Source organism: Ostrea edulis, chromosome 8 (genome assembly GCF_947568905.1).
Source record: "Ostrea edulis chromosome 8, xbOstEdul1.1, whole genome shotgun sequence".
Classification (NCBI taxonomy): Eukaryota; Metazoa; Mollusca; class Bivalvia; order Ostreida; family Ostreidae; genus Ostrea; species Ostrea edulis.
This window is the reverse complement of record NC_079171.1, coordinates 11441765-11455728: the sequence shown is the minus strand read 5'-3', so window position 1 is coordinate 11455728 and position 13964 is coordinate 11441765. Positions and strand designations below refer to the sequence as shown.

Here is a 13964-nt window from a genome sequence, read left to right as displayed (position 1 = left end):
GACAATTAAAATCATGTGAAACTCAGTTTTCTTTCATACTACAAAGCTGCAAAGAGATAAGGGAAGAGAGCGATCATTTCCCGTGATAAATTATGCATATACGGTGTTCGCTTTATTCCTAAGAATAACACAGGTAGTCATCAATCGCATGACCTATCACCTGACCCACCTGAATTCACACAAGTAATGCTACGCACAGACAACGTCAAGGAGCACGCGGTGGTGGTCAGGTCAGAGGATGTACAAAAACAAGAAGACGATGGAATAACCGGGGAGGGATCCATTACAGAATCGATTAAACTAACAATAAAATACAAACAGACACGGGTTCTCTCAATTCCAGACACGAAAACAGGGAACTCAAATATTGTCATGAAATGCGTGTAGTATTAAAACAAGATTGAACTACCCGGAATTTGATGAACTTATAAAAGATTATGATATATTGTGTTTTACAGACACAAAAACAGACAATTTAGATACTATTGTGATAAACGATTTTCAAATATACATAGACAATAGACATGATGTAGATTCTCGTAGATCAGGGGGTATATTGATTGCTTCCAAGGATGACTTAGCAGAATATATATCTATTGTAAAAACAGGGTATAAATGTGTTCAGTGGTTTAAGTTTGATGGTACAAGTATGAACTTAATTGATATTATGTTGGTGCAGTATATATTCCGCCAGAAGGTGTTATGCAAGGTGAAGATAACGAACAGTGATCAATCTCATAACTCCTATAAGCAATACAAAATAGATAGTTGGGCAAGCACGGACCCCCGGATACACCAGAGGTGAGATCAGGTGTCTAGGAGGAGTAAGCATCCCCTGTTGACCGGTCACACCCACCGCGAGCCCTATATCCTGATCAGGTAAACGGAGTTATCCGCAGTCAAAATCAGTGTGCCAAGAACAGCTTAGCAATCGGTACAAAACACGTCAGGCAGCATTTGACCCAATGCGAGGTTGTATTGACGAACTAGATCGTTATAACGACCATATAATTTGCGAAATGCTGACTTCAATCCCGGCTGTTGAAACCCCTGTACTTGTTTGACAGTACATTACCTCGATTTCAAAACTGGCTATACGCAGAACAAGCTATTCCATATCGAATCAGTTGAGATATATAAACACCATATGCAGGTGATAATGGAATATTGCTACAGGAGTACTTGTGTGTGGAATCAGAGTGGTGTTTAACAACGTATGTTTTTGAATGACTGATTACTAGATATGAATATTTCCGTTTTCCGTTGAAGAAGTCACTGCCTATGATGCCAAATAGCCTAGTCTTTAATTTATCGTGAGAAATGGTCGTGTATAGTGTTGAAAAGTCATAAGTTTTAATGTTAATGTTATTGATTTGAGAAAAACTCTGCGATTTCAAGTTTACTAAAAGTTCTTTAGAATTTATTAGAAACCACATTTGATTAACACCACTTCTGGCATATGTAGTCGCAAGGTAGGTTTGAATTTTCTCCTTCACAGCTGATAATATTTTCGTGAGAAACAAAGTCAGGGGCTTGGTAGAGCACTTACTGGATCCAACAATGTATCATTTTTTTGTAAGGGTTTTCATGTAGTTATGAAATCCAGTATAGGTAGGGTAACTCATATTCATTCGACCCATTGACTGGGATATTAAATGTGTCTAAAACTGAAGCATGGTTTTGAAGAATTTCATCTTTTGAAAGGGCAGTTGGAGTATAAGTATGATTACCAAGAGTGGAATTAATGCCAAGTTCGTTTAAAATACAGTTGTAATAATGAGCCTTACAAACAAAGACAATGTTGTTACTAGCTTTGTCAGCTGGAACCAAAACCTATTCCTCATGTAACCTATTTAATTGTTATCACGTCAGGTTTACTAAACACAGTTGGATAGATGGTACGTACTTTTGTTTTCATTGTCTAATGCGGGATTTGAATATCTCTCTTATGTTTTAACCCAGTCTGATAATGTATCAAGTTCTTCTTTGACATAATCTTTATGACAAGCAATTATCATATGCAATTTCTCCCATATTTAGTGTTTATGGTATTCTATGATTATATGTACTTTAAGCTATATTTTAATGTTAATGACAAGCTATGATTGTATGTAATTTAAGATATACTTTAATGTTAATGACAAGCTATGATTATATGTGATTTAAGCTATACTTTAATGTCAATGACAAGCTATGATTATATGTGATTTAAGCTATACTTTAGGGTTAATGACGAGTTATGATTGTATGTGATTTAAGCTATACTTTAATGTTAATGACGAGCTATGATTGTATCTACTTTAAGCTATACTTTAAGGTTAATGACGAGCTATGATTGTATGTAATTTAAGCTATACTTTGGTGTCTATGACAAAATAGGTACATGTTCAATCTAACATAGATTCATTGTTTTTGACAAGCTATAATGAAATGTAATTCAATCTTTTCCAAATTTGGTTTTGTGTGAATACGGAATGATTGGTAGTTTTCTTCAATGAACGAAGCTTCCAGTTCAGTGACCGTGTCGTTTTAAGTGCACCAGTATTTCAATATAAGTCATTTGAAATACTGTATATCACTTTAATTTCGCGGTACTTTAATTTTGCGACAATGCATTGCTGTATATTTTCACTAGACATAACTTACGCAAATCTGCATCTACATGTATTGCCTAGTTCTTTTACATGTATTTGTAATAGTTTATTTACGAGAACTACATTTTCTTGATTGGCTAGTACCGCGAATTTCCACGTAAATGATGTTCTCGGGGAAGCAATGTGATTCACGGTAAACTGGGGAATAGTCTTGGGTGGCATCTTACAGATTGAGACCCTGCAATCTAAATGCATATCACAGTAAGAGATGAAATGAAAAGTCCAATGTCTAACAAAAAACTAAACTCGCATCTTTTTCACCAAGGCCCCCAGCTCCTTTACAACTTAATATGATGAATGTTGAAATTGATCGATTAACAAGTAAAAGCATACAACTACATACAAATACATTTTCTAGTGTTTATTCACAAGTGAATATGCAAATTAAAAATATTAAATATTGATTAAAAGCAATTATTCTTGTGGCGTTTAACAGTCGCTTTCTTTTTTTTTTCCTATGGAGTGTAATCGGTGTCGGTTGACAGAAACTTATGGGATATTTTAGCCTCTCTCCTCTTAAATATTTGAATTTAGATTCTTATCTGACATCGAATTTTTTATCTCCTCCCTAAAAGTATCTTCTTTACTAAAACTGTTTTAAATCTCTATGCTCTAAATCAAAAATGCATTTTCTTTTCTGCAATTTTGATAAATGTGTATGCAGATTATAGAAGACATATAAATCAAGCACATTTGTTTTTAAAATGCTCATTTATATCAAAATAAATTGCTACATCTTGTCATTCACAGTCAAGGTAGACAAATCACGAAATAGTTTTCAGCAACTAGGGATACTGCAGATGCTCCAGCGTTTGTTTGGGTTGACAGTGTAACACCACGGGCCGCTTTCGCCGTCCGGGTTTCGACAGTAGTTACTCTGATCGGAAAGGTAAGTAAGACTATGCGCATGCGGATACTGACTGTCCCATCTCTGACAGAGGTCTCCGGTATCGGCGAAATTTTGTGTTCCGGAATACTGCCTGCCTGTAGGATCCACAGGTGTTAGGCACTCCAGTTGAGTGGTGACTGAAAAACAAGATCAATATTTATATTCCGAATGGTGATTGTAAAAAGTAACAGTTGACTTATAACCCGAGTGGGGATTGTAAAAAGTAACGGTTGAATTACAACCCGATCGGTGATTCAAAAAATTAACAGATAAATTTATAGCCCGAGTGGTGATTACAAAAAGTAACGGTTGAATTATAACACGAGTAGGGATTGTAAAAAGTAGCAGTTGAACTATAAGCCGAATGGGGGTTGTAAAAAGTAACGGTTGAATTATAACGCGAATGGTGATTGTAAAAAATTAACAGATAAATTTATAACCCGAGTGGTGATTACAAAATGTAACAGTTGAATTATAACCCGATCGTTGATTGTAAAAAGTAACAGATCGAATCTATAACACGAGTGGTTATTGTAAAAACTAATAGTTGTGTTGCAACGCGAGTGATGTTTGTAAAACGTAATAGATCAAATAATACCGAGTGGTAATTGTAAAAAGTAATAGATCGAATTTACATGTAGTGGTGACTGTCAAGAAGTTATATCCTGATAAATATTTTTAGAGATCGACTTTATATCCCAACAGGTTGACTGCATAACAAGATAAGTGTACACAACAGTTATTCAATGAATTGAGGAGGTTGGGCAACAAGCTTAATTCATACCTATTTTTGATTAAAATTACGACTGACTGATAGATCGTACTGGGTTTACGGTGGTCACGATAATTAAAATTTACAGGTTTCCAGTTTACCTGATGACCCCCAGTAACCTGCTCTTTACCACCGCGGTGGTTAAACTGTAGAGCGCTTGCCCCGCTTGGGGAAGGTCGGGATTTTTATTCTGGTCGCGATAGACCTATATCGTTAAAACAGGTAGTGACAATTCCGCCGCCAAACGCTCGGCGCCAGGTGTGAATATCACGGGTCATCGGTTATGCCCTTAAAAAATGGTGTTCCGTGTTACAGTTGGTTTGGCACCCTAAGGAGCACTAATTGCTCGATGGCCGTAAACACTGAGCATAGACCTAAATTTCAATTCTTTCACCAGTAATGGTGACGTCCCCATATGAGTGAAACATCCTCGAGAGGGGTATATTGAAAGTGTTGAAAATCTACATTTATGCATCATTAGAATTGTATCGATGGTGATTGTTTTGTGCTAACGCCTAACCTGTTACTATACTTTTTTAAAAATATCATCCGGTGGTTTATCTCTTTTCCGAAAATTAACTTTGAATCAACCATTACTTAGTATGTATGTCTACAGCAAGTTCAACCGCGGTTAAAGTTTAGTTACGAGCCTGGGGGGTCGAGAATGACTATATGCTGCATAATACATTGCAAACTTCACACCGCAATAGGTTTTCATGAAGCACGTTTATGAATATTTGAATGGGTTTAGAGCATCTGAAAGGTGACGATAACGAGCAGTGGTGAATCTCATAACTCCCAAAAGCAATACAAAAAATAGAGTTGGGAAACACGGACCCTTGGATATACCAGAGGTGGGAACATGTGGCTAGGTAGATCAAGTATCCCCAGCCAAAAGGCCACACCCGCCGCAAACTCAACATCCCGGTCAGGCAAACATAGTTCTTCGTAGTTAAAATATGTGTGACAAGAATGCCCCAACATCGGCACGAAAAAAGCAGACGGCACTTGATCCAGTGATATGTTACATTGGTAAACTAGATTGTTATAACGACCATGGTATTTGTGAAATATAATATGCATTCTACACTGATTTCGGTCAAATTCCCCAACTGTTGAAATATACACACTATATTAACCAGGATTGATATGAGCATTTTTCACAACTACGTCGCATTCTTGAGAAAATGTCCATCATTACGATACTTAAAGATATCAAATGCGAACACGCTGAACATATCTATATTGTGTTATGATATCTTGGTGACATCATTAATTTTCTGTCTTTGATACAAGGCAGTGAACTGAACATATCTATATTGTGTTATGATATCTTGGTGAGATCATTAGTTTTTTATCTTTGATACAAGGCAGTGAACTATTCGTTTATGAGATGGACAGTTACCGGTGTGTGATTCTATTGCTGTAATTTTATAACGGTGAATATATGTCGTAGAAAACTTCTTACCACAATCAGGAATATCGCAATAATCCCATCGTACGTGTGGGTCTGTGGTATAGCACCAGAGTGATGCTTCACCATCCGGGTTCCTGCAGTAGTTGTTTGGTAGATCTGTCCCTGTGCTGTGAGGGTGAGGAGATTGAGATCCCCAGTCCTGGCACGTCCTCCCAGTCTTTGTCACGTGAGTATCTCCCGTATAGTCACTACCAGTAGGTGAGTTCTTACAATTCACGTCGCTAAAATCTAGATATATAAAAGTAAAGGCATGTTTCAGTCGACACCCTCTTCAAACATCTACACACATAAAAGACTATTACAATCAATATCTTCTTCAAACATCTACACACATAAAAGACTATTACAATCAATATCTTCTTCACACATCTACACACATAAAATACTATTACAATCAACATCTTCTTCAAACATCTACACACATAAAAGACTATTACAATCAACATCTTCTTCAAACATATACACACATAAAAGACTATTACAATCAACATCTTCTTCACACATCTACACACATAAAAGACTATTACAATCAACATCTTCTTCAAACATCTACACACAAAAAGAATATCACAATCAGCCCCCTCTTCACACATCTACACACATAAAAGACTATTACAATCAACATCTTCTTCACACATCTACACACATAAAAGACTATTACAATCAACATCTTCTTCAAACATCTACACACATAAAAGACTATTACAATCAACATCTTCTTCACACATCTACACACAAAAAGACTATCACAATCAACACAGTCTTCAAACATCTACACACAAAAAACTATTACTATCAACACCCTCTTCAAGCATCTACACACAAAAAACTATTACAATCAACATCCTCTTCAAGCATCTACACACAAAAAAGACCTCCTAATACCCTCGTCAAAATCCACACACAATAGGGCTGTAATATTCAACATTCTTGTTGAGACCTGCATAGTAAACTTAAGTGTGAATACCAGCGACCTTGTCAATAAAGTACAAGTCTCACAAGGGATCAGTGGGCAACATGGCTAATCCGAGCAGCGCGTTGCTTAGCAATAAACAGGCTTGAGCAGAATTATGATATTTCAAGCAGTTCGGTTCCGAACAGTAATTTGTTCAAATGTAATGAATGAATTTTCATTATGAAACTCAATCCCAAACATATCAGGAAGTTTTCAGGTAAATTTCAGCTTTTCCGGCTCAGTAGTTCTTGAGCAGAATATATTTAAGACCCAAACCTATTTTTGAGACAATCTCCCATTTGAAATGAGCATGATACTCCATTTCAACAAATTTCAATTTACGTCCCCAAATGCTGATCTGCTTTAAGTTTTATAAAAATCAGTCCAGTCATTATGGAGCGGATTTTCCTATGTATCTTCATGTAAAACTTTGATCCCCTATTATAGTCCCGCCCTACCCCTGGGGACCATGGTATTCAAAAACTTGAATCTCTAGTATGTCAGAACGCTTCCAGGTACTTTTCAGCTTTTCTGGCAAAATCGTTCTTGAAAAGATTTTTAAGGACCCTGCAGTATTTTTTTTTTTTTTTTTTTTTTTTTTGCATTTTTTCATCATCTCCTATTTGATTGGGACGTGGTCCTTCATTTGTATAAACTTCACCCTAGGATGTTTTATGCCACGTTTGATTAAAATTGGCTAAATGGCTCAAGAGAAGATGCAAATGTAAAAAGTTCACATCGACACCAACGACGACGTAAGAGAATCGGACAAATGTGGAAAAAGAACCCTGCTAGTCGTCGGCTCCGGAGAGCTAATGGAGCAGTGAGATCAAAGAAGTTTGGAATTTCAAAAGAAATGTTCCAACAATAATCAAGTAGACTACACAATTGATAAAGTCAGATGGAATCCCCCAATTATCATTTAATGGCATTTAAAGTCATTACAAATTATCTAATAAAACATATTACAAACACGTTCATTTTTATGAAAACAAAATTTATGATACTATAGGTAAACTCCGTGTTTTTTTTTTTGTGTGTGTTTTTTTTTGGGGGGGGGGGGTTCCATTTCCTCAAATATAATTGGAAATACTATATTTGATTGCCAGCCTGTAAGGTGGTTCCGTACTCGCACTATTATCTGATGTAAGTTTACAATGTGCATTTATTTCAATTCATTAAAGTTAAAACTAGCAGATTATCAAATGAATTATATAAATTATCTCACGCTTTAGGTTGTGAGATATGCATATTTAATATCTTACAATGTATTAACGTCAGAAAATTGCAATTTCCTTCATGTGTGTTATGAAAATTTCACAAACACTTGTTAAAACGAAATATTTTTCATGCTTGAAACAGTTACATTACAAAACTATTCAAAAATGTCTGTAAAAAATAAAGAAAACCTATCGCATACTGAATTTGATAAAGGACTCAATAACAAACAAAACCTTGGATTGAACATTTTGAAACATGTCTTTTATCATTGACATAGAACGTATATTTAAAGTTGATCGATTCTTATGTTATGTCATAGGTTTTTGGAAAATCTTTATTTAATTGCATTTTGCGTATGATACAAATATCTCTCTCAGGGGAATTTAATTCACTTAATAGAATAAAAAAATGGTAAACTGTTGATACTGAAAAAGTTTTTAAATTTCAAAGATAATCAATTATTTATAATTCTAAAAATATTGTCAAGGGCAATAACTCCTATGATGAAATTCCCTCTATTGCATGTCTATGACACAATGACTCCCCTAATATCCACAATTACTTTATATATATCTATGAATTACCAGTGTTCTTAAATTGTTGTATTTAAAATGTGTCATTTTAGCAGGTATTTATTAAATTTCATTATTCTGTTTGACGAAAATGTGTATTTTTTTAAATGTTGATATATAATTCCGTTTTGTATGTCTAACATCTTTAAAAAGGTGACAACATACTCATTTTATTTGATTATTAATAAAATAAACTATATTGAGTAGAAATTATATTAAAAAGTTCTTTTTCCACTTTTGACCATCAATATGAATGAAAGGTGAAGATAACAAACAGTGATCAATTTCATAACTCCTACAAGCAATACAAAATAGATAGTTGGGCAAATACGGACCCCTGGACACACCAGAGGTAGGATCAGGTGCCTAGGAGGAGTAAGCATCCCCTGTTGACCGGTCACACCCACCGTGAACCTTATATCCTGATCAGGTAAACGGAGCTATCCGCAGTCAAAATCAGTGTGCCAAGAGTGGTTTAACAATCGGTATGAAACACGTCAGACAGCATTTGACAGCATTTTACCCAACGATAGGTTTATTGGTGAACTATGTCGATATAAGGACCATAGCATTTGCGAAATGCTGACTTCAATCGTGACTGTTGAAACCCTTCTATGATCAATTTGTTTGCCAATAACTGACCTCGATTTAAAAACTGACTATACACTGAACAAAATCTTGCATATCGAATCAGTTGAGATATATACCACCATATGCAGGTGATAATGAAATATTGCTACATAACTATGGGAAGTTGACGATGGAGAAGCTGAGATCATAATTTTGATACATCATTTATTCTTATGACGTCACATAAGGGTGGAACTGCTTCAACAGTATTTAAGGGTCAATGTAATTCAAAGTAGTTACTAAAAGTAAATTGACTGTATATCTGGTTGAAACTGCAAAATGAAAAACAAAAAAATGTAAAGACAACGAACAATGATCAGTTTCATAAATTCTATGAAGAGTACACATTTGGGGGGTAGGGTATATCCAGACATATTGTCAGGTACTTAGGATAATTACACATCCCCTGTTAATCACAAATTGAGCGTTTGATCATTAATCTACCGTTAACGTTGTAGTGGTTCTGAAAGTGTTGAGTTATAACTCACACATATTTCGTTAACAGTATTATCAAATTGCTATGCTAAATAATGTCTACAGTAAACAGACGATCAAGTCGATAGGGGATGTTTACTCCTACCAGGCGCCTGATCCCACCTAGTATATACCCAGCTCTTTTTGTATTCCTTTCTGTTCGTTATCTTCAACTTTCATTGTATAGTCAACGGTTTACAACAGTGAAGGAAATATACAAATATACACACATATACAAGTAATTTACTAAAGAATACAGGTATTTACTGAAGTACAGTAATTGTAATTATTCACAGTAACATTAGCCAGGTATTCACTGAAATATAGTAATTGTGACTGTTTTTAATAATATCCAGTTATTCACTGGAATGTAATAATTGTAACTATTTTTAGTAACAATATTCAGGTATTCACTGAAGTACAGTAATTGTAACTATACATAGTAACATCCATGTATTCACTGGAATGTAATAATCGTAACTATTTATAGTAACATCCAGGTAGTCACTGAAGAACAGTAATTGTAACTATTTATAGTAACATCCAGGTATTCACTGAAGTACAGTAAATATAATTATTTATAGTAACATCCAGGTATTCCCTGAAGTACAGTAATTGTAACTATTTATGGTAACTGTGTTAAGATAGACAGGCACCAGTGACACTTATAAACGTCACATCTGTATATAGTTGCGCACCTTGAATATCTTGCACATTTTCCTATTTCGTAATGAGTAACTACTTCACAGAAATATGATGTAAATAGAAATAAATTGAAGATTTACTTAAAAAGAGATTTGAATGCAACTCTTTGGAAATCAAACTTGTAGTAGATAAGATTGGTAAATATGCAGTAATTATGCATATAAACTCAAAGAACATCATATCAGTAATTATTTTCAGTATATGCCGAGTTTTACCCTCTGTTTCACATCTTTCTCCCTTGAATCCAGACAGGCACGTGCATGTATAAGAGGACCCACTGACCACACACTCTCCTCCGTTCTTGCACGGGTTTGAAAAACACGGTGAAGCAGCTGAAATTCAAGAATACGATATATTGAAATGGATTAGATATATGGAAAAAATATGCTGAACAATGATGAACCTCATACAAGGTGAAAATAACGAACAATGAACAATCTCATAACTCCCACAAGCAATACAAAAGAGATAGTTGGGCAAACACGGACCTCTCGACACACCAGAGGTGGGATCAGGTGCCTAGGAGTAAGCATCCCCTGTTAACGGGTCACACCCGCCGTGGGTCTTATATTCTGATCAGGTAAATGTGATTATCCGCAGTCAAAATCAATGTGCCAAGAACGGATTAACAATCGGTATGAGTCACGTTAGACAGCATTTGACCCAATGCCTTTAAGGAACACAAAATAAAGAGACTGGCATACCCTTACTCCTGGCTATAAAAGGAGTAGGATCAGGTGCGTCTATGTGACCACCCCTTGTTGACCCGAGACACCTACCCTGGACCTTATATATTTATCACGCCAGACAGCATTCGATGAAATGAGCAAGCATCCCCTGTCTACTAGTCACACGCGCCGTGAACCGTACACGAGCCGTATGTCTTGATCAGGTAAATAAAGTAATACGTAGTCAAAAGCATTGAGCCAAGGCCGGCCTAACAATCGAGAGTGACCGATCGAACAGGGATGCTTACTCCTTCTAGGCACCTGATCCCACCTCTGGTATATACAGGGGTACGTGTTTGCTCAACTCTTTATTTCGTATTCATTATAGGAGTTTCGAGAATAATCACTATTAGTTATCTCCACCTTTCATATACATAGTTAGGATACCTAGATAAGTTCATTCAAGACTGCATATAAGGATACGGTTTTGCAATGTAACGAATGTAAGATAGGTATATACTAAGATCTGGTTACCACAAGATGGAATGTCGCAATATTCCTTGACCGGTCCGAGTTCTCCCTGTACGTAACACCAAGGCTTGGGAGAGGAATCCATATTCCTACAGTAATTGGAATCCTCATTCATTCCTCCTGAAATTACATTACTTTGACTTAGTTCTCAGACATATTCGTTTTTACCCCCATACCAAAATATGTCGATGATGTTTAGTTGATATTAGAAATGTATTTTGCAGCAGAATATTCGACCTTCTGTCCAGGGTAAGCACGCTTTTCCGGATGATGCCATGCTCTTTTTACCGCCATAATCTATACCTCTTCCAGTCATTATGCACTCTTGCTGCAATTTCTCTGAAAGCAAAGAAAATTCTTGTCTGGGTATGTATACTTCTTTTAGCATAGTTGTCATTCTTAATCTACCGCTTTCCCTGCGCCTTCTCTTAGACATTTATTTTGATGTATACCCAGATAGTTACATGTTCAATCTGGTATGGAAAATAATTTTCCTTCTTTGTATTCTCTTCAGGAAAGTAGAGTTTAAATGGAATATAAGTATTTTTAGGAAATTAAGCTGTACAGTCTAGTAACTGCCATCGGAAACATGGGGTTCTTTATCAATAACACGTTCCATGGCGATCCGGGTTAGGGTATGTCCTTAGTACCACTTGTTTGTTGTAATGATGAAGTATCCGTATGTGGGAAAATCTCGAGTGGGACGTTAAATAATCACCACCTTGATTATCAACACTAGACTAGTTGACTGATTATATCTCGTTTAACTTCTATCTCGAGAATTTTTCACTCATATGGAAACGTCACCAAGACAAGTGAAGGGTCTCAAATTTAGGCCTATACTCGGTACTTACGGCCATTGACCAGTGAGGGTTCTTTAGCGTGCCGCATCTACTGTGACACGGGGTATCTGTTTTTAAGGTCATATCCGAGGACCCGTGACATTCACACCTGATAACGAGCGTTTGACGATGGAACTGCCACTACCTGTTTGAACAACTTAGGTATTTTGCGACCGGGATTCGAACCCCGGCCTTCCACATGCGGGGCGAACATTCTAACCTCTAGACCACAGTTAACACTAGAAATTATTATGTTCCCCTTTCTGAGTCAGGAACCGAATAATTCATGATAGTGGTTGATTTGTTGTGTATTGTTTAACACCCCGCTCGAGGATATTTCACTCATATGGAGAAGCCATCATAGCCGGTGGTGAGCTGTAAATTTAGACCTATGCTTGGAGCTTACGGCCTTTAAGCAAGGAGCGATCCTTGTCGTGCAACACCTGTTGTGACACATGGTCTCGGTTTTTGTGGTCTCATCCGAAGAATCGCCCCCATTTAATCGTATCTTGCAACAAGCAATGGATACTGAGGATTTATTCCAACCCAAATCCCTATGTATATTCATGATAATGGGTGTGTGAAGAATGGTATATGTTCTCACCACATTGTGGAACGTCACACAACTCCCATCTGATGTCCGGATCTTGTGTATAACACCAGGGCCCAGCACTGCTGTCCGTGTTTCTGCAGTAGTTCTCGTCCATGTGTAGGTAATTAAATTTATGAGGGTGAGGAGTCTGTGCGTCCCATCTCTGACACGGTATCCCAGTCTTGGTGTGACTGACTGTCCCGCTGTAGTCCGACCCTTTAGGTGTGTAGCTACATTCCTTTGCAACTTTTAAAATGAATGCATGATGTAAATCAATTGTCATACCCCTCTATAGCAAAAATGAGAAATTTCCTTCTCGCCTGTCTGTAATTTCACAGGCTAGATGATAAATGAAATATGATTTGAGCTATAGCAACTATCTACGGTTAGTCTCTATGATAACGCTTACGTCATAGCTTTTTTCCAAGGAAGATTTGACAATATATCTTTACAGAGCTTCGTATTTTATTTTTCTACTAATACATCGTATAGCATCGAATACGGCCAAAAGACAGCTAACTTGCGATATGTATGTTTTCTTGATGTTTTATATTTACAAAATCGTATTGCTAAATCTCCAACAACCCCGTCTAGATCTGCTGTCTCCGTTTAATATCAGGACACTCATAACATCTAGTCCCATTGTATATTGTATAAAATCAGGATACTGACAACAATTACAATATCTGTGTTATATCACCACAATACTGACAACACGCACAACATCCGTGTTATAACATTAGAATACTGACAACACACACAACATCCGTGTTATAACATTATAATTCTGACAACACTCACAACATCCGTGGTATAACATAAAAATACTGACAACACTCAAAACATCCGTGTAATAACATTAGAATTCTGACAACACTCACAACATCCGTGTTATAACATTACAATACTGACAGCACTCAAAACATCCGTTTTACCACATTAGAATACTGACAACACGCCAAACATCCGTGTTATAACATTA

At 36.4% G+C, this 13964-nt stretch overlaps 1 protein-coding gene across 2 annotated transcripts in view; it reads right to left on the bottom strand.

The window, feature by feature from the left end:
* Window positions 1-3346: 3346 nt before the first annotated feature.
* Window positions 3347-13964, bottom strand: part of LOC125661847 (uncharacterized) — a 51346-nt gene continuing 40728 nt past the window's right edge. Inside the window, exons 22-27 of one of the 2 annotated variants that reach the window (XM_056146898.1) lie at window positions 12995-13228; window positions 11786-11887; window positions 11552-11668; window positions 10565-10681; window positions 5784-6020; window positions 3347-3680 (exon numbers count right to left, since the gene is read on the bottom strand). In XM_056146898.1, the coding sequence (XP_056002873.1) occupies window positions 3433-3680; window positions 5784-6020; window positions 10565-10681; window positions 11552-11668; window positions 11786-11887; window positions 12995-13228 (1055 nt within the window). In that variant the 3' untranslated portion in view covers window positions 3347-3432. The remainder of the gene's footprint in view (window positions 3681-5783; window positions 6021-10564; window positions 10682-11551; window positions 11669-11785; window positions 11888-12994; window positions 13229-13964) is intronic. The other variant, XM_056146899.1, reaches the window with a different exon arrangement.